The 19,184-nt window shown below is 42.2% G+C and overlaps 1 protein-coding gene across 1 annotated transcript in view; it reads left to right on the top strand.

Annotated features, from left to right (window-relative positions):
• Positions 1 to 19,184, top strand: part of LOC109864207 (GAS2-like protein pickled eggs) — a 45,305-nt gene that overhangs the window by 10,749 nt on the left and 15,372 nt on the right. The window contains exon 3 of the mRNA XM_020445202.1: positions 7,228 to 7,728. Coding sequence (XP_020300791.1) covers positions 7,228 to 7,728 — 501 coding nt within the window. The remainder of the gene's footprint in view (positions 1 to 7,227; positions 7,729 to 19,184) is intronic.

Here is a 19,184-nt window from a genome sequence, read left to right as displayed (position 1 = left end):
ACGGCAGATCTAGAGGTGAGGTACTGGAATTTCTTACCTGTAGCAGGGGGTAGATTGGGTTGCAACGGAGCCGTTGGAAAGAGGAAGGGCAGAGGGAGCCGTGCTTTTGCATATATCGACTTTACGAGCCGTGACGAGTGGCATGGCGGGGAGGCATAATGCGCTACGAGACGAGAAACGATAAGGAACCCCAGTGCTCTCGATACCGGCACTTCTGGGGGCTCTTTTCTGCTTTTCTTTCTCTTTTCTGTTATTCCCGAACGTTTTTATCGAATTTTTTGCTCTCTCGCACGCGGCGGGCAATATTCATCGCAGCCTACACGAACCTCAGCGACAAAAGTATAAGAAATGTTTATGTAAGAAAAAATATATTCAATGATTGGCACTTCAAGTTCGTTCTAAAAACTTATTATTGGATAAAAAAAAAAAATTTCGATTGATCAAAGCCAAAACACAATTTTTTTTTTTTTGAGGCGGCAAGGATTGACTGACTTATTTGTCATAAAATACTTTGGACTCTAGCTACTGGTGATCCTTGACATGAATGATGAATTCATATAGCAATGAGGATTCGATAATGATTCACTTTTCAATTGATCGAAGATAAACATGACAGTTCGAAACGCGCGCGCGGATTCTACGACGCGCAGAAGGAAGCCCCTCGTATCGAAAAGCGGTCTTGTGAGAAAACGTTTTTCAAAGCAAATTCGAGAATGGCACTTGTCATGCATTTAAAGGCCGACAGGCAGTCCGTATTAATCATGTTCGCGCGATTGCCCGAAAGCGAAAGGAGCCAGAAGCAACGGCGTACGGCCTTTCCTGTCGAAAATGACAAATACCGGGCGCCTCGGTAGTGAACCTTATATAGAAATCGATCGACTCTGCTGGTTATCTTCAAGCATGTTGCCATCGCGCGTGGCATAATGTTATACCGATCTAAAAATATTAACTTCAATTATGTCACCATCAAGCCGACGAAAATAATCGTCCTTTTACATGTAGTTTTAAAATTAACTCTCTGTGTTTTCTTTCTTGTAAGGGGGAGACTTATTTATTCTCTTACAAAGAAGTTTCGTAAGAAATATATATTTGTTGTATTAGTTTTAAAAAGTGAACATATTCCAACACGTGCAGCTCAAAAAGGATCTTGCAATTTTCACGCAAGGACGACAAGTCGACGTCGTTTCGTGCCGATCGACGTCGTTTCGATGATAATCCTATAGATATTTTTATATAAATAGAATAAACTGCCTTTATATCGGATTTCGAATTACGCTGCGGAATTCAAACAGGCGATGCGCGACGTGTACGATTAATTAAGCGCAATTGTCGCTATCTCCTCTTTCTTGCTCGGAATTAGAATTTATGGCGGGCGTGAGTCTTGTCCGGCGTTGTCTTCTCCGACGTGCAGACCTTAAGTCCTATTTAGACGAGACAATTTAAGACCTATTTGGACAAACGATATCGTATCGTAAAAGTGGATAGTACCCACTTAAGACAGCCCTTCGCTCTCTGTTCTCTCTCATAATTCTGAGAAATAAAACTTTTTTCCACACAGAAACATATATTTCCATTTTACACGTTTCAGTTGCACGCATTTCAAAACGCTCGGATATTATTGACTATATATACGTATTTAGTGTGGGGAAGGGTTACGTACTTTCGACGCGTTTCGTTTATCAAGTTTTATTTTTTTTGATGTCTAAAAAAACAACAATTCTAAACTATGTAGATTTAAATAGTTTTATTTTTTTATATACTTTTTTTGATATTATAAAAGAATTGAATTTCGACCAAAGATACGAGATATTAATGAAACAATTAACGCGAGAGACAATTACGAGCAAGATGACTTGTCGACTTTTCTGACGTACGTGATAGAGCGAGTTACCTCTCGGCGACGAGTCTTGTTCGTTAACCGAGTTTATCGGCAAATCTATCTTAGTTACCTTAAAGCGCGGCTAGGATCAGCGATTTTCTTTCATGCAAGTTGACGTCGTTGCAGGTCGCGTTATGACAAGCGCAAATTCGATCAGTGATTTATGTCGCTATCGGTCATATAGGAAATAACAAAAACTGCGCGACGAGGTAAAATGAAATCACGAGAGAAATTATTACGTACAATTTGTAACATAGACACGAAAGCAATTAGAAGGAAGCGGAATCAAGGTCGGCAACCTTGAAATTTCTTGCAGTTAATTGAAATTGAGTGGAAAGCTGATGAAACTCGATTCCGCCGTTGAATTAACGTAAATGGAATGATGACTGTTTTTTTTTTTTTTTTTTTTGTGGCTTCGCGAGATGTTAGGAAAGATTTCGTTTCAAGATCTTCTTTAGAAACTGTGTGTTTAATACAACTGTCACACAGTTTAAAAAAAAAAAAAAAAAAAAAAAAAAAACAGAATTTCTATGTTTCAACATACGGATTATGCAAATAAGATCATAAATGATTTTTATGCGCGCGTTTCTTTAAAGGTGAATATTTACACATATGTTATATAGAGTGGATGTGAAATAGAGCTACATGACCTTGCAAACTGATTATCCTTTTCGAAAGGCCAGTCGTAAAAAAGATGCACGTAGCTGATTGGCCGACGTGTCTCACACCAAGGAAACGCACGCGAGGTCAAGAGAACGTTTCCTTTGTTGCTGTCTTCTATTAACATTTCTATTGTAAGTTCCTGCCCCTTTATCTAGCCTGTACTCGGAAATGATGGTAGCACAAAGGGCTGTTCGCACAAATTTGCATATAAACCTACAGAAATGTGTTTACATTATATCAACGTAAAATTTTACCATGAACGTACAATTAACACAAATTATTTGAAAGACATTATAATAATAATAATAATGTATGCATAAAAACAATGTTTGAAAATTACATTAGATCACGCGTTGTATGTTTGTAATCAAATACCAGTAAAACCGCGAAGAATTTTGCATCTGTTTACCGGAAACTCAAAGACATGATGAGCTTTGGCAATGAGCATCGATGTGCATTCAAGTGCACATGACTGCAAAGAATCACGAAAGACGCGTCCCGACGACTTCTTTTGTGTCTCCGGGAACAAATCGATGAATGCCAGAGAGCAGGAGTTTCGAATGCGTTTTTTTCATAATCTCTTGGAACCGGAGGATGGCCCTTTTCATCCTTGTACCTAAATATATACATTGTGACTGCCACGCTTTCGAAACGCGTTGCAAGGGAGGCGCATCGTAAAAACAAGGGTCGGAAATAGACGGAGAAAAAAGGAGGTTGGCGCCGCGACGCCGCCGAGACGATTGCAAGATCGCGACGTGCGGTCTAGGATCTTCGGGAATCGTTTTTTTATCAATTCTAATACACTTTAACTGTCGACGGCCGTGATGTAACTGACTCGCGTCTCGAAGGTTCACTAGTAGTTTTTCTTACGAATTAAGTTGTTACATCTAGAAATTTTGTATTTTTCTCTATAGACATCAAAATAAAACTTGAAAAATGAAAAATGTCAAAAATTGGTCGAAAATATATCACCTTTTTTTTTTTTTTTTTTTTTTTTTTTTGACGACAGTCTATCATTCTCGCGCGACTTAATGGTGACACGCGAATAACTTCCTGGGAAGTGTATTTTGTGTGACGTGTCGCTGACTGGAGAGACAATATACAGAAGGCGGCACGTTCGCACGATTTTACATACTTGTTCGCGACGCTTTGGAAGGCATCTCGCGCGCGTGTGGAACATGCGCGATGATTCACGGGCGCTTTTGTGCCGAGCGAAGTCTTCTCTTTCTCTCTCTCGCTGTTAGAGGTACAAACGACACGACGGTCGAGGTTTATTAACCCTCAGGCGCGTAGGAACGACAGGATCGCGAACAATCCTCACGCAAATCTTTCACGCACTTCTGCCGAGCCGAAGAATTTTTGCCACAGCCGTGTGTATATGAAATGCGCTGGACACTCTCGAGAAAATATGTACTTAACTTCATTCAAACGAGGAAATTTGCATCGCGTGCGTGTAAATAAGCGCGTGCCAATCGCGCGCGGGTAAACGCTTCGTTACGAAGCGCTCGGGCAGCGTGTTATTTTCGAAATGCATACGTCTGAAAAGATGAATATATAGAGTCGTTAGAGCGCACACCTGTAATTAATATATCCGTAAACAGATAATTACGCTAATACAGATATTTAATTGACGGACAATCATCACAAAGTTTTTCAATGGATATTACACCGGCGTAATTTATTATTATTACTGCGTATTTCTGTTTGTTTTTAATTGAGTAAAAGGATTTTACGTTTTCATTTATAGTGCTTTGAACGTAGCAATTACCGCTGTCCTAATCAATTTGCAATCAACGTTTACAATTGCACCATAAGCAATTATTCACGAACTAATCAACAGTTTCGCCACAGTCTTACGACGGACTTAATAATCTTAATTAGATTAAAACCCGCGCTATATACACGTGCGTATTTGCGCTTTCAATAACGTGTTCGCTACTTCATTTCGCGGCGCCTACGAACAGTCATAAATTTCCGCGCAACGGTTTATCGCGCAAGTCTGAGACCCCAGAAACTAAATTAAGTTACGGGGGTTATGAGTAATGGTTACTTGCGCTCTCGGTTGGTTACGTCTCATTGGTTTTCCTCTATACACCATGGGCATACAAGCGTTACGCTTAACTCGCTTCCCCTCGGGCGCAATCAAAATTGCGACCGCTCCAATTTACAAACGCGGAATGTGTAGCGGCCATTTTCATTAAGCGTTGCTTCGTGCATTCGCGCTGGAACATGGTAGATGATACGAGGGGAAAGGGTCAGAGGCCACGTAACGTGACATCCTGCCGTCGCTTCATCTGTCGTATTACCATATGTGCTACTTCTCGTCTCTTATAAGCGCGACTCTTCCTCTCGCAGCGGTGCTCATCATTCTGAAGAAAAAAAAAAAAAAAAAAACAACGTTCGTAATAAAAAAAAAATAAGAAAGAAGACACGATAAGTATCTGATTGAGTATAAAATAAAAAATAAAAAATTGCACGTTTACTGCCTTTTCCCCTATCGTACGACTCTTTAACGGCGACGGACGTTCCCTCCATCAGAGAGTTTCAAGAGTTCTCGACAAAACACTTCGGCCGTTGAATCGTCATTATAGTCGCCGCTCGCGTTGCAACGGCAGACTCGTCTAATCTCTGTATTATATCCCTCAGGAGGTATATTGAGACAGGCCGATGAAAACAGCCGGATGCCGTTACATGTGATTTTTACGAGTGTGTGTCGGGGAAGCGCAAACGCGGCCTCATGGCCTCCAGACGAGTATGTGTGTATGTATACGAGGCCCCTAAAAACGTGTCCGGAAACGTGCGCTTCGTGGAACACGCGAGTTCCTCTTGGCGACTGAAGAAGACTCTTCTTCTTCGTAGAAAGCTCCGACCGCACATTAAGAATGCGTGAAGATTGGAATAGTCACCGTTTAACGCGACGATTTGAGTATTTTACGACGCAATTAATTGCTCATTACCGGAAAGAAGAGAGGACTCAGATAGAGTCATAAAAAATGTGTGTCTTCAAGTGTTTCGGATCTTTCCCACATTGCTGACTTGAACAATTTGTCGTAAATAAATTTGTAATTAATTTACAAATAATTATATACAGACAAAATAAAATTTAGAATCGCCTTGAATATACATGTTAAAACAATTTCTGACATATATATACATATATATATATATATATATATATAGTTATAAAAAAAAAAATAAAAACTATATATATATATAGTTTTTATTATTTTACAAGTATTATAACAATTATGTTGACCAAGTAACTCCGAATCAACTTTTCCAATAAAATGACAATTATTTCACCTGTCAAAAAAAGAAAAATTCACGGTTCAACACAAAAGACTTCAACGTGACATCGAAATTTGACGCGGCGCACGCGAATGAACGCGCGTTGCACGCAGGGCGCGATGTTTGCACAGACGAGAGAGATATGATTTTGTTTAAACATCGGCGGCTTTCTCTAGCCGCTGACTGTTCGTACTACTACGCGTGCGTTTCCAACGTAACCCAAATACCTTCTGACGAGTATCTCGTGTCAACTCTGTTTGAGTAGGATAGAGGTTCAACGAACTGTCATTAAAACGAGCAGTTAGTTAGTATACGCTCGTTTGAGCAGATGTTTGGCGGAAAACGAGCGCTAAAGCAAACGAAAAGGGATTGAAGGGATGAAACGACGCTATTGCGCCACATGCATCTATACATTGTTCGCAGTTAATCGAAGATATAAAAACAATGTTAGAATTTACGCAAAGAGAATGCGTTATATTTTACAGCTACTCGATGTTGAAAAAACATTATCACTTTATTTTAAACTTTTTATCCGCATTGTAACATTGGCTAAACGTTAAAAGGAACAGACTGAGTGTGTGTAAACACTTGTTCATCCGTCATCGCCTTCGACAAGCTAAAGCGCGTTCCCCGTTAATATATTTGACATACGAGGGAGCGCCGCGCGCATCTCAAATCTCTCTTCGCGGCCGCGTGCACTCGTATAAATCGAGAGCGTGATATTGCATAAAGCTTTTTTTAGGATCAAATGACGGTCATCCGATGCCATCTGCTATTACCATGCGAGGAGTAAATTCTCGATTTTGATGTGCCGCTAACGTACACATGTGTGAGCGAGCAAACACAATATAAGACGGGGATGACACGACGTGTGGGAAAGTTGAATAGTGCGCAATGAAATGTCGCGGTGCGCATATATATGGCGTCAGAAATACAATATCGACGATATCGATTGTTACAGACGTCATGAAATATTGATGCACACGCGCGACGTGCATTTCACAGTCGTACCATTATAAATCATAATTAAAGACGTTTTAGTCGAGTGAACGAGACAGACGCGACTTTTTAAAGTATATATATATATACGCGTGATGCGTAGTTATAATATCCGGTATATAGATACACCTTAAGAAAGTACAGGATCTGTGAACTATATATTTATAGATCTAACACGCAACCTCTTTTTTTATATATACGTTTTTCTTTGTTTTTCTAATGTTCGATAGCTGGTGTCGATAAGAATACGATCACGATGTACACGGTCTCGACTCTTGGTCTACCCTCTTAAGAACGTAAAAACTTTGATAAAAAACCACTGACGCGGAGTCAAGTATCCGTCCGTGTATCTGCCGGATGACGCTCTAATCAAAGTAATGATTTTTCTCTACTTTCAGCATGCGAACAACGTGCGGAAATACGCGGCGGACTACGTGGCCCGACGTCAGGCTCGCAAAATGCCGATGACACGCTCGATAACCTCCCTGGCGCTGCCGATGAGCCAGGTGGGCGACGTGCCCTACCTGCCGAACGCCAAGGCCGGCACTTTCTTCGCCCGCGACAACGTCTCGAACTTCATCGACTGGTGCCGCAACAGCCTCGGCATCATCGAGTGTCTGCTCTTCGAGACCGAGGATCTCATAATGCGTAAGAACGAGCGGCACGTGATACTGTGCCTGCTGGAGGTGGCGCGTCGCGGCGCCAAGTTCGGCATGCTCGCGCCTCTTCTCGTGCAGATGGAGAGGCAGATCGACCGCGAGATCGCCGCCGAGAACAAGGCGGCGAATGGCGCCGGGAATGAGGAGAGCGACGACGAGTACGAGGAGGAGCAGCCGTGTCTCATATATGGACCACAGCCGCAGATCGTCACGAACGATCTCAAGACTCTGCATGAGCTGGTGAGTAAAAATACGATCGTCTCTGCGATCGTTGGCGCTTGCGTAGGATAGGAAACGCTTTTGCGCTCTCCTCACTGTCGATAAAGACTCAAAGATCCCCCCGACGTCGGGTTTTCTTACGGGCTTCACTCTGACTTGAGAAAAAAGCGAGGTTGCTTATCGTTCTCATGGCGCGACCGTATAATGCGCGCGACCTATCCGGAATTTTATTATCGATCGATTATTATAAATTAACGGGTGTAAACGTTGGTGCGCGCACGACGCGTTAAATGTCCCGTCGTGCGCGCGAATCGCGTTGACGGCTCGCGATAACGTCACTTGTTCTCACCGCGCGCCGTTAATTGCACTGCCGCTGGCGGAGAATGCGACGCCGCGTTTCGCTTGACATCCACCGACGATGGAAATGTAATATTCTCTATATTTTCTCGACTTTGTCGATATTTCGTATCTCTCACGCATTTCCGTCGTACGAGCTGCGATATGATAGAGTCCGACTGATACGCAGAACAGAAATAATAACCCGCGATGGAAGGTTTTTAAATATTAATATTTAATTTCTTTAAAGCAAATAGTAATTGCGTGCAACTTCTACAACCTGGGAGAGCCGGTGCGATATAACAATCTTGCGCTGAGAGAGAGACCGGGGATTTTACATATCAAGTAAAAAAAAAATGTCGGATTAGCGACTCGCGAGTATATCTAAACGGCGGCGATTGCCGGCGGCGATATATACGCGACCGGTATACGTGTAAGCGAAGTTAAATCGCGGCATTTCACGAAGCGGAATAATTCCTTCCCCAGGGCTTACAGCGCGCGCGCGCGCGCGCGACGCACGGACGATAACGTTGCCGTGGCTTCTCCGCAGCATACGGGAATTCCAGGACGCTTTCCCGCCACAACTTGAGACTCTTATAACATTCTTAGCGTATAATACCTGGTTTATTCTTCGAAAAAAAATTTCGACGTGATCGTACAAACGCGCCAGGATAAATCTGCTTGTTCGCGTAAATGTTCTTTTTTTTTTTTTTCTCGCTGCTTCAAGAAGAACATCAGTTCGATATTGCTGACAACACGCATTGTGCAATCGATAAGCGATATCGCGCGATACAATTACGTATTTGTTACTTTCAAAGCGTCGAGGGTTTATAACGCGCATCAATAAACACACACTTGGTATTGCAATATCATTAACACTCTTATTTATACATAACGGATAGCGCTGCGAGCGGTTAGCGCGCGTTGCATTGTAAGAACCCGAGCGCGTGTTACCGTCGTAAATCTCGTGGGAGCGTCATTACGCGGCGGCCGCCGTTCGAGCGTATTGTGCGTCGATTTTCGCGATCGTGCGCCGATATCGCCGGATAAATTTCACTTTGCGCCGCGGGGAGGCCGAACGACGCGCGCACAGCTTCAAGTAGTAACATACCGTGAAAGCGTTGCTCGGTTGCTCTCCCGATTCCAATAAAGTAGAGGCAAACCGAAGCCGCTTTGTCGGCTTCGTAATTAGTGGAAATATTTATCGCGTCCCAGCCGCGAAAGTGGCAAAATGTCCCAAGATCGAAGACCGTGATTTCCAAGAGATAAATTAACGGGAGGATTTTCCGTCGCGTTCTTAAAATCCAAATCTTTTCTCTCGTATAACTTTTGTACGCAATTTCTACTTAAACATCGTAATTAATTTTGATTCAAAAGAAAATTTGTGTTTTTTTTGCAAATTATACAACATTGTTTCCATTTAAATCTTAATTTTCTCTTAATTAGAATCTTAGAAGAGATTGATATTTTTTACACGCATCTCGTGTTGCGCGATCCTGCCCGATTAGAGTCGGTCCTGAGCGCAGGATATATTGAATGGCGATTGAATCGAGACATCGTGTCCTGTGTCAAGCGTCAAAGCGTTCAAAGCGGCAACTTGCCGCTTTTATTGATAATTAATCTAATCTCTCTTTGCGCCGCGAGACGTAACACGCATTCTCCGAAGCGTTCGCTTGTTTCTTTTTTTTTTTTTTTACTGCACGTAGTACCGATCCTCGCGGCGATACGGCGATTCAATGAGAAGAAAAGAGTACGATTGAAGAGTTGCACACGGAATACGCGAGAGAGCGTTTTGCTCCGGTCATATCGATTAGACTCGCTCTTGTCACGCGCGTTTATCTTATCGCGAGCGTTACGACTTTGTTAGCCACGTTTGATACAAACAAAACCCCGCGACCGATTTGCCTAATCGCGATGCGATACAATCGTGAACGACGCTACATATTGCTCGTGTAGCAAGAGTCTCTGACACATGATACTTGCAAGCGAGAAGAATCGAATTTAAATAATTATTCATGAAATAACGTTACAAAATAACAAGTCTCTCAACACTCGACGGTAACGTTTTTTTTTATACATATGTGTTTAATCATACAGATATAAATAATTTTCTTGTTCTTATCTCGTATATGTGACCAACATACATCGCGCTCTTCACGCTCCGGTATCCCTCAGAAATATATATCGATGAATCGCGGCGACACCTTCAAGCGAAATTCAAGCTCATATGGATTATTTCCGTAATTCACAAAGACTTATTGTGACCGTATACGTTTTGCGTTCTACCACGTGGTTTCGCGATAAGATAACGCATTTAACAAGGCTGAAATCTAATCGATAGCTGAGGTAAACCCCGTGCAACTTCCACTATTCTACAGCGTGCGGCGTCGTACACACGTGTGTACGTTTCGTTCTCTCGACGGGCGGTTGCCCGTAAATGGCGCAATGCGAAACCACGCGCGCCGCCGCCGTCGTCGCCGCCAGCATGTTCAGTTATCGCGGAAGCGCATTTGCAACGCACGAAGACAGAATTTTTTTTTTTTTTTTTTCCAGAAATTTATACACAGTAATAGTTTTCGTCTTGCAAAACGGTCAGCTGTGCGCGCGGTGTTTGCTCACGCGAACGTAATGTCCACGTCATTTCAACAACAAGTACGCAATTTTAGCACGCAATTTACTACGAAATACTGTTAAGTTTGCGCGCTTCTATACACGAATACAAACGAGCGAAAAAACATTCGATAAGCTGAGCAATAAATGTTTTTTCACGTACGCGTGAAACGCTCGTATATGCGATTTAAAGAACAAATAAATATATTCGTCGCAAATCAAATATTTTGCGAGTCGCAGTATTGGAGGTTTTCTATCGTGTGCGAGACTTTCGGGGAAGTTACCGCCTTGCCGTGCCAGACGGAGCTTTGCTTCGCAAGCGCCGAAAGCTCGTATTGATCGCCCGTTAGCCCATTTCGTATCAAGTTCAAGAGCAAGTCGACGAAGCTGCCTTGCGAAGTTGCCTCTAAGGACGAGATCCTTTTCCTTTCTATACCGCGGGGTTTTTGCTTTTTATCGTTTCTTTTTAAATTCGTTTCATATCCTGTTTCTTCAATATCAAATGCGCTCAATTATTATATCAGGGACAGTTTCATTATCGAAGGAAAATATTATTATTTTCGTTTCATTTCGATAATATTGACGATACGACTCATTTTTCGATAATAAGCCGTGGTTTAACCAAATTGTTTGATAACGTAAAAATATTTTCTATATCTGTCGAAAGTTTTTCATTGTCTTCCTTTTGTGATAAAAATTTTGATAAAGAAAAGAAAACAAAACAGTTTTAGAAATCAGTAAAACGCTTTTATCTTTTGTAACAAATAAAAAAGTTATTGCCCGAATAGCGATAAGTTTCTAATGATAAAATGTTTCTGGCGATAATCACGCAATAAGTTTTCCACATATATATTTGAAACTTATCTTTCGAGCGAAATACAAGCAGAGACGTACTTTCTAAGTACACATGTGTATTGCTGTTGACAATGACGTGTGTTTTTCAGAAGAGATATGATTCAGTTGACCGCGCGTATCTTTGAATCGTTCACCAAAATTACCGCGTATTTCATATTTGCAATCACGTCACTCGTCAAGTGTAATATTCGCACCGCGTCCAAAAATAGAAATGAAGTACAGTGACGGCACGAAGAAAGAAACGTAATGGCGTATGCTTCGCGATCTTAAATAAATGTTTTTCGAATGTTTTACGAATAAAATCCGTGAGCACAAATCGACTGATCAAAGTATTAAATCTTGCTTCACTGAAAATATGACTAATGATCAAAGTGTACTGGCTAGATACGGCTAGATTATTCGAATGGCGTAGTCGAGTGTTTTTCTCACCGACATTTCGAATCCTCACTCGATCGGCCTTCGATCCTCGCGTGTGATTTATCGCAATCTCAAGAAAAGACAGACAGAGAGAGGAGTCTGTTTGCTTCCCACCCCTTGACACACAGACTATACCATAAATGGCTCTGTGAGCTCTCTTTCAAGTCTCGGTGTCGGTTATTACATACAATTAGTCCGAGACGTTGACGGGAGAGAGGGTGCTGCTGGAGCCGCGCAAGGTCTGCCTGCGGTCGCAGTCTTAGCTAATCACTGTTTGCCGTGCGCGAATTAAAACAAGCAGAGAAAGAGAGGCACAAAGAAATGGGTTAGAAATTTAACACCAGGAGTGGAAGAGAGAGAGAGAGATATCGCGCGCGGCCGCACTTCGGGGCCGGTCAGTAATTACACGTGACCGCGTAACGTAGGTGAGCTAATCATTTCTAGGCTAGGATATCCGATACGGCACAAGTCGAGAATACAAATAGAACGAGCAATGGCTTGGTCATTGATCCGATCGGTTGACATTGGTGTTAGCAAACCGAGGAGAGCGCGATTCACCCAAGAAGGGTGAAGTAGAGCCTCGAGGGAGCGAAGGTTTTGATTCGGATAAATATATCGGATCCGTATTATCTAGTGAAATTGACTACAATTGTTTAAAGCTGCAATTTCTAGAAATTTTTTTACTCACAATCTACCTTCCCGATATTTCAAAACTACATATTTTTGTTCACAAAAGTCAATCATTTATTTTATATAATAAACGAATTTTAATTATAACGCTCTGTCGTTATTTCGGAGCAAACGGGAATTATTTCCCGTGGCAATCTCGCGAGCAGAATAATTTCGGATGGATGGTTCGTCTTCCACGGTCGTGCGCACAGGGGTCACCTAAATTTAGAGGAGAAGGACGGGGTCCCGCGCGATACGTCAATAATCAGACTCCGCTCGGAAGAAAGATCAAAGAAACTTCCGGGGTGCACGCCCCAGTAATCCTGTCACGCGGTAAAAATCATTGGGGATTCGACGAGACGTTGGCATTATGAACGGATTTCCGTCACGGCATATGTATGTAGGTTACTCCAATAAACTGCATTTCAAGTGCTTCTAAACGTCGTCGATTTCTCCGAAGCACTATAGGCTGACGTCGAACGCATCGATCAGAAGCGACAAATTCCGTCAAATCGCACACGCGATAATCGCAGCGATATCTCGACGAATAGAAAATATTCTCTTATTAAAGTTCGTTGCTCTTTTATATACATCGAGTTTTTTTTTTTCGTTTCAAATGGAAAATTGTGTTAAATTATATACGTACTGGTTTTAGCTAGCCAGCTAACTCCAGTTCTAACTACCGCTCTACCACTTTGATTATATTTTCGCTTCAATGTAATAAAGTGCGGAGTCTCTTTAAAAGAGACTCGCGCGATTTGCTCGAAGGGCGTGACAAGTTCGTGCGCGGTGACGGAGCCCGTTTCGACGAAGCGTTTCCGCCGAGCTTTCAATTATCGTAAACATCTGCGGAATCGAGCATTGCCGAGTCCGAGAAACGCAAGAATAAAAACCGTCGGAGGGTGCGAGAAAGGCAATACACACACGCGGCGTTGGCCGTCGCGACGGAACAGCTGAGCGCTCTGCGGGACGTCGTTTCGCGCGTATTGATTGCCGGGACGCCCAACGTAAAAGCCTGCGCCTTCAAAGCGCCAGCCGCGCGCGATTCACCGGAATTCACCTGCCGCGTATATGCGTCGGAAATTGCCCACCCGCGCATTTCCCGCACTTTTCTCACGCGCTTGCACAGTGTGCTCACGTGCGTTTTTGCTTTCCGGCGATATTTCGAACGACGCTTCTCTCGCTGCGCGCGTCGCGTTATGTCTCTTCGTTAGGCTAATTGGTGCTCCGGGGTGTGTTTCAGAGAGATCGAGAGAAGCGCGAAACGTGCGACATACAACTCGCGGAAAGATACATTCCGCGAGCTGCAAATACGACGCTAGACGAGAAAACTCGCGTTGATGGCGTTGAATATTTTTAATTGGAGTGTTGCAACTCCCCGCGCATAATGTTCTTGGAGACTAAACTCCCTTCACAGAGAAAGAAACTCTGACGTTTCTCGGTATTTCTAACGTATGTTTTTCGAGAACAAACTTCTATAATTTACAATTATTGATTATACATTGGCTTATACATTTTCTTCCGTAATTGTTCAGCAATATTTCACCGTAAGTCTTGACATCAACATCAATTCTCAACTGCCGAAGTACGTCAATTGCAATTTGCTTGCAAAATTCACACACAGTCGCTTCCTCCGTTCGATGAACTTCTTAACCGGGTAACTCAATACCCGCCTTCGGCAACAAGGGTGGCGCATTGCGGTATTTTTTCATTTAGTAACGTCCAACGATGACAAACAAGGTGGTTCTCCGGCAAAGGAGATTTAAAAAAAAAAAAAAAAAAAAAAAAAAGAAAAAAAAAGGAACAGACACCACAATGCATTCACAATGTATTCTGAGAGAGGAGGCGTTCTAATTAGAATCCGTGCACTGACAAATTGAGTCGATTATTACAAGTCGCGCGGACACGACGGAGCGGACCGCCCACGTAACTGTTTTCTTTTCCATTCGCAATCGCGCCTTTCGAATTCTCATTTTTTTTCTTCTCCCTTACACGTTACCGGTTGTGTAATTTCTCAGTTGGGACACTTGAGCCGACGTTGCTCCGATTTTTGTTTTGGCGATTGACCGATTATCGCGAGATTATTTATTTTATTTTATTTTTCTGTATTAACACATTTCACAAAGTAAAGTAAAACAAATTAAGTTAAAAAAAAATATATATATATATATATGGCAGGCGTTACGCGAGTCTTACATTATTTCCCGATAAATGCGTCTCTATCCATCAATTATGCGAACGAGCGAGTGGCGATAGGTTGAAATATTTCACGGCGTTTCATTTATAGACGATTTCCTCGATGGTGCAACGTAACCGCCTCTAATCGACGTACACGGTAAATATAGCGCCCGTTCATACAGAGTGCGGAATATCCAATGCATATAAATTTCACTCGTGCGATAGTTTCACATTCTGGATTACGTATGGAGCAAAAGTCGGAAACGCGAAACAATATGTATCGCGATTGTAATGAGCGACCAATGATCGCTTTCCCATAAATCCCAAAGGATTGCGCGTGTGCAATCAATTATTTCAGGTTTTATTGCGCATTTTCTCGCAGGTATATATAGAGAGAGAGAGAGAATACGCGTCCTCTCTATCTCTTTTCATTGGCAGACATCTTGATGAAATTCGTCGTAATGCGAAGCTTTACTTTAGTGCCTTTGTAAACTGCATCAACCTTTTCTCTTTACGGGCAATCTAGATTGGCAGTTACATTAATCTCTTCAACGAGTTTATGAATCGGATACTTGCCGCAACGTAACAATGGATAAATATACTTACGTAAGAGGTCAATTAGATTAAGCGTATTGAATTCTCTTTAATGTTTGGCTGTACTGAATTCTTTTTTTTTGTAACCGCGAGCCATTATTTAATATTAATACAATACACATTCTCTCTGCTGTATTAATCTCGAATATCTAATCGAAGACCAAAGTAAATTGTTGATTTTCCAGAAGTGAAGACATAATTGATCCGTTAAAACGAACGACGCGTCTCGCGAAAACGAATCGCGAGAACGGAGAGCAATAACACAATTCTTATTTTCGCGCCCGACATTCTGATCGCGAACAAAAAGCGCGCGAAACATCCTCGCGATCTCTATTCGCGCGATCAAGATTCAGCGTCGCTGAAATGAATCGCAAATCTCGTCCCATAGATCTCGCACTCGTCTCTTCCCACGAAGAAGATCCTCCCCCGCACGATCCTGGGAAGATCGGTCGGCGATGATAATGCCAAGATAGCGATCAGTATCTCGACTGAAGGTTCCATCACTTTCTCCGCCGTGTATACTCTTCTACACAGTGTTTCAGGAAGAAGTGTCATATATGCGGAAGTGCGGGGTAAGAAAAAAACCTGTCTTATAAATGAAGGTGCAGTTCTCCGCGATATTGTGGAACCGCTGTGTGCACGCGGAGATATATTAAATAACGTCAAGATTACTTGAGTGGATTTGAGAAGACATTCGTCAGACTTGACTTATTCGCATAAACGCAGATATATTATTTACTGATTATAAATTCTTAAAAAGATGAGAAAAATTTTTTTTCACCGTCATTCATCGCATCTATTAGATATTTACACAGTTATAGCTTTCTATCGATCGTCTGTTTATAGCGCTTGGAACGCTTCTATATGTATGTCACAACGAGGCCAGATGTCGTGATTGGGAGGCGACCCGACGATCGACTTTTAAGTTTCTTCCTGGTCTCCTCTGACCAGTCACGGAGTCAACACTTGTGACGTAATCTCGTTTCAAGCCAGCCGCCTGGTCATTGTGTCTCGCACGCTGATTAATCTATCGATTTCCAAAGCGACCGATATATAATTACTCATAACATGAGGTATATAGGAAGAGCCAAAAAAATAAATAAAAAAATAAGGCGATATAGTTGTAACAACGTTGTTGTGTCTATCGCGTAATTAGAAATACATCAACTTTCACATCTGACTACCGACTAACTTCTCTTCGGTCAATCCGAATTCCAATTCCGCGTATTCCAACTGTCAATTGCTTTAGATCTACGCAATTAAGTCTTTCGCGTTACGCTCCAGTGATCGCATTCACGAAGAGTTCCGGCATATCGCGGAACCATATCCTATGTTTACATCACCGCGCAATGCTTGCATACATCATGTCCCCGTATTTACACAAATCTCAGACAAGAATTTGTGATCATATATCATCCGAGTCTATTTGGTATAGAGAGAAAGAGAGAGAGAAAGATCTAACGGGTTAACACATTCAACATGTTTATAATAAGATCGATAATCTTGCGCAATCACTCGTTCGATTTGAGACACCTCCGTACAGGATTCGATCCGCGGCAAACTTTCCTTGCGTGCGCGTAACATTGTAAAATCGATGGCAGTTCGAGCGCGGTAACATCGCTGACAGGCGCATTAAAAGGCCGCGGGACACTTCTCGTTTGTTCGGCACAACCTTTACGGTATACGGCGCGCAACAATACTTCCGTGTGTGTCGACGTATCTCTATTAACATAACAACGCGCGGAAAATTAATCCAGCCGCCGCCGATATATGCCCCCGAGGAACTTTCCCCTCCCGCCATTTCCTCCCGCCTCCGTCCCACCGCGTCTTCGGGGTTCACGTGACCTCGGTGCGCGCGTGCCTTCTCTTCAGCATGCAACGTGTCGTTCCTGTTAAATGCAGTTGCATGCTGGTGGCGCATGCCGCGCAATCCGAAGCGCGATCTACGCGAGTCAAGCCCCGGCGCGTTCCCGGGTTCCGATTCTCCCAGATCGATTCTCCTTCCGCGCAGTTCCCGAGGGAGAGCGATCGCGTAACAACAAAAAAAACAATCTCATATTTCATAACTACAATAACTATCTTGTCGATTTGATGTGAAACAGAGCAGCAGCTTCATACACATTGCTCTACGATAATCAAGACAGATTAATCATCTTGTTTACTATTTAGTTCACATTAGTACGGGGTAATAAACTAACATTTATTAATATCGCGCGCCAATAAAATATCGCCTGATGTAAAATAGGAAATTATTCCTCTTGTCTAAAGAAGATATACGATCGTATTACCTCGGCAGCTGGCAATTATGCAAGTTCATAAATTAATTGCACTAAAAGAAGATAATTTCCGGCAATTAGCGATTTATTTTCCGCATCGAGAAAACGTGTCCGTCGCATTAACCTTTTCCGAGGCAAACTCGTTTTTCTAGCTTCCCGCTTGGTGATCTTTCGTATCGCATATTCCGTTTTATCGTATACTTATACCTGTCGCGCAGTCATTGCTCATCAAAAAATAAAAAAAAAACAAAAAACGCCAAGTTACAATCTTTTCTTCGCGCGCTGATGAAAAAGAGCATTTTAAACTCGATTGAAATCGGCATTGCGATTTCGTTGCTCGCTTTATTGGCGTTATTCGCAAAAGCGTATCAGTGTCACAAGAAAAGCAAGATATGTAGGACGGTTGATTGATCGCCGTGAAAATATTTAATGGTCGTCAATTAAGAAAAGGATTACCGTCGAATGCCGTCGGGCTCTTTCGTCGTGGCGCATTTCATCACAGGAAGTGCACCTGTCGCGCTGCTTTTTAATTCGTCGCTCTCTGTACAAGCCTCTTTAATGCGTCACGCCGATTCGCCATTGGAATTAGAAAGTTATCACAACTCGCCTTGGGCAAAAGGGGAGAGAAAGAGAGATAATTATTATTTCAGGGTCGTCGTTCTTTCATCGAATTCCCGCGGTTTTCTAGATTCTCATTATCGCGATTGATAATAAGAGGATATTAATTTCAACTATCTGATTCCTTGAGAATTTAATTTCCATGCGGAATTCTAGATATAAGAAATTAGCGTGACATCAATAAAGAGAGTAAAGAAATTAAAATAATAAAAAAAAAAAAAAAAAAAAGAAGAAGAAACGCGAAAGGATACAGACATTGAATCGTAATTGCGCTATATATTACCGAAGCGTATATTCACGATGATTTTTAATACGTATGCCGGTACGGTGGCAGTTACAAGATACAGCGTGTAATGGCACGCGGGACTAATTAAATGGCATATTCGCTGCTGTTCATTAAGCGGCGATAACGCGAGTTACGATACACTATAAATTAATAAAGGTAAGTAACGTGGCCACTTGTGTGTCGTAGACACGCGAACCGTTCAAATTAACTCGTTAGATATGCGCCACGGCACTACACACGGCGGGAGAGATACGATTCGCTCGCGTACGATTTATTTATGGGCCAATAATGAAAATCTTATATAATGAGATTCGCGGAGAATACAATAGCGCAATATTACACACACACACACACACACACACACATGTGAGCGGAGAAGACTTTTTTCCGCCTCTGGGGGATATGAATAAATATGCATAGCTAATACGCGAAGTATTATATACGAATGAGAGAGTTCGATTTGTGCATGACGCGGGACGATTAAGTTTATGCGATCTATATTAAACGAAAGTTGCGTGTCTGGTCGTCAAAAAGAGACACTTGACTGTCAGTTGTCTCAATCAATTTAGAATCCCTATGGCAATTCCTATTATTCACGATGTCTTAATTTTGAATAACATTGACATTTTGCTCCGGCG

This window comes from Pseudomyrmex gracilis, unplaced genomic scaffold, assembly GCF_002006095.1.
Source record: "Pseudomyrmex gracilis isolate BER0280 unplaced genomic scaffold, ASM200609v1 scaffold_18, whole genome shotgun sequence".
NCBI lineage: Eukaryota > Metazoa > Arthropoda > Insecta > Hymenoptera > Formicidae > Pseudomyrmex > Pseudomyrmex gracilis.
The sequence above is the reverse complement of the archived record's forward strand: the minus strand, read 5'-3'. Positions and strand labels throughout refer to the sequence as shown.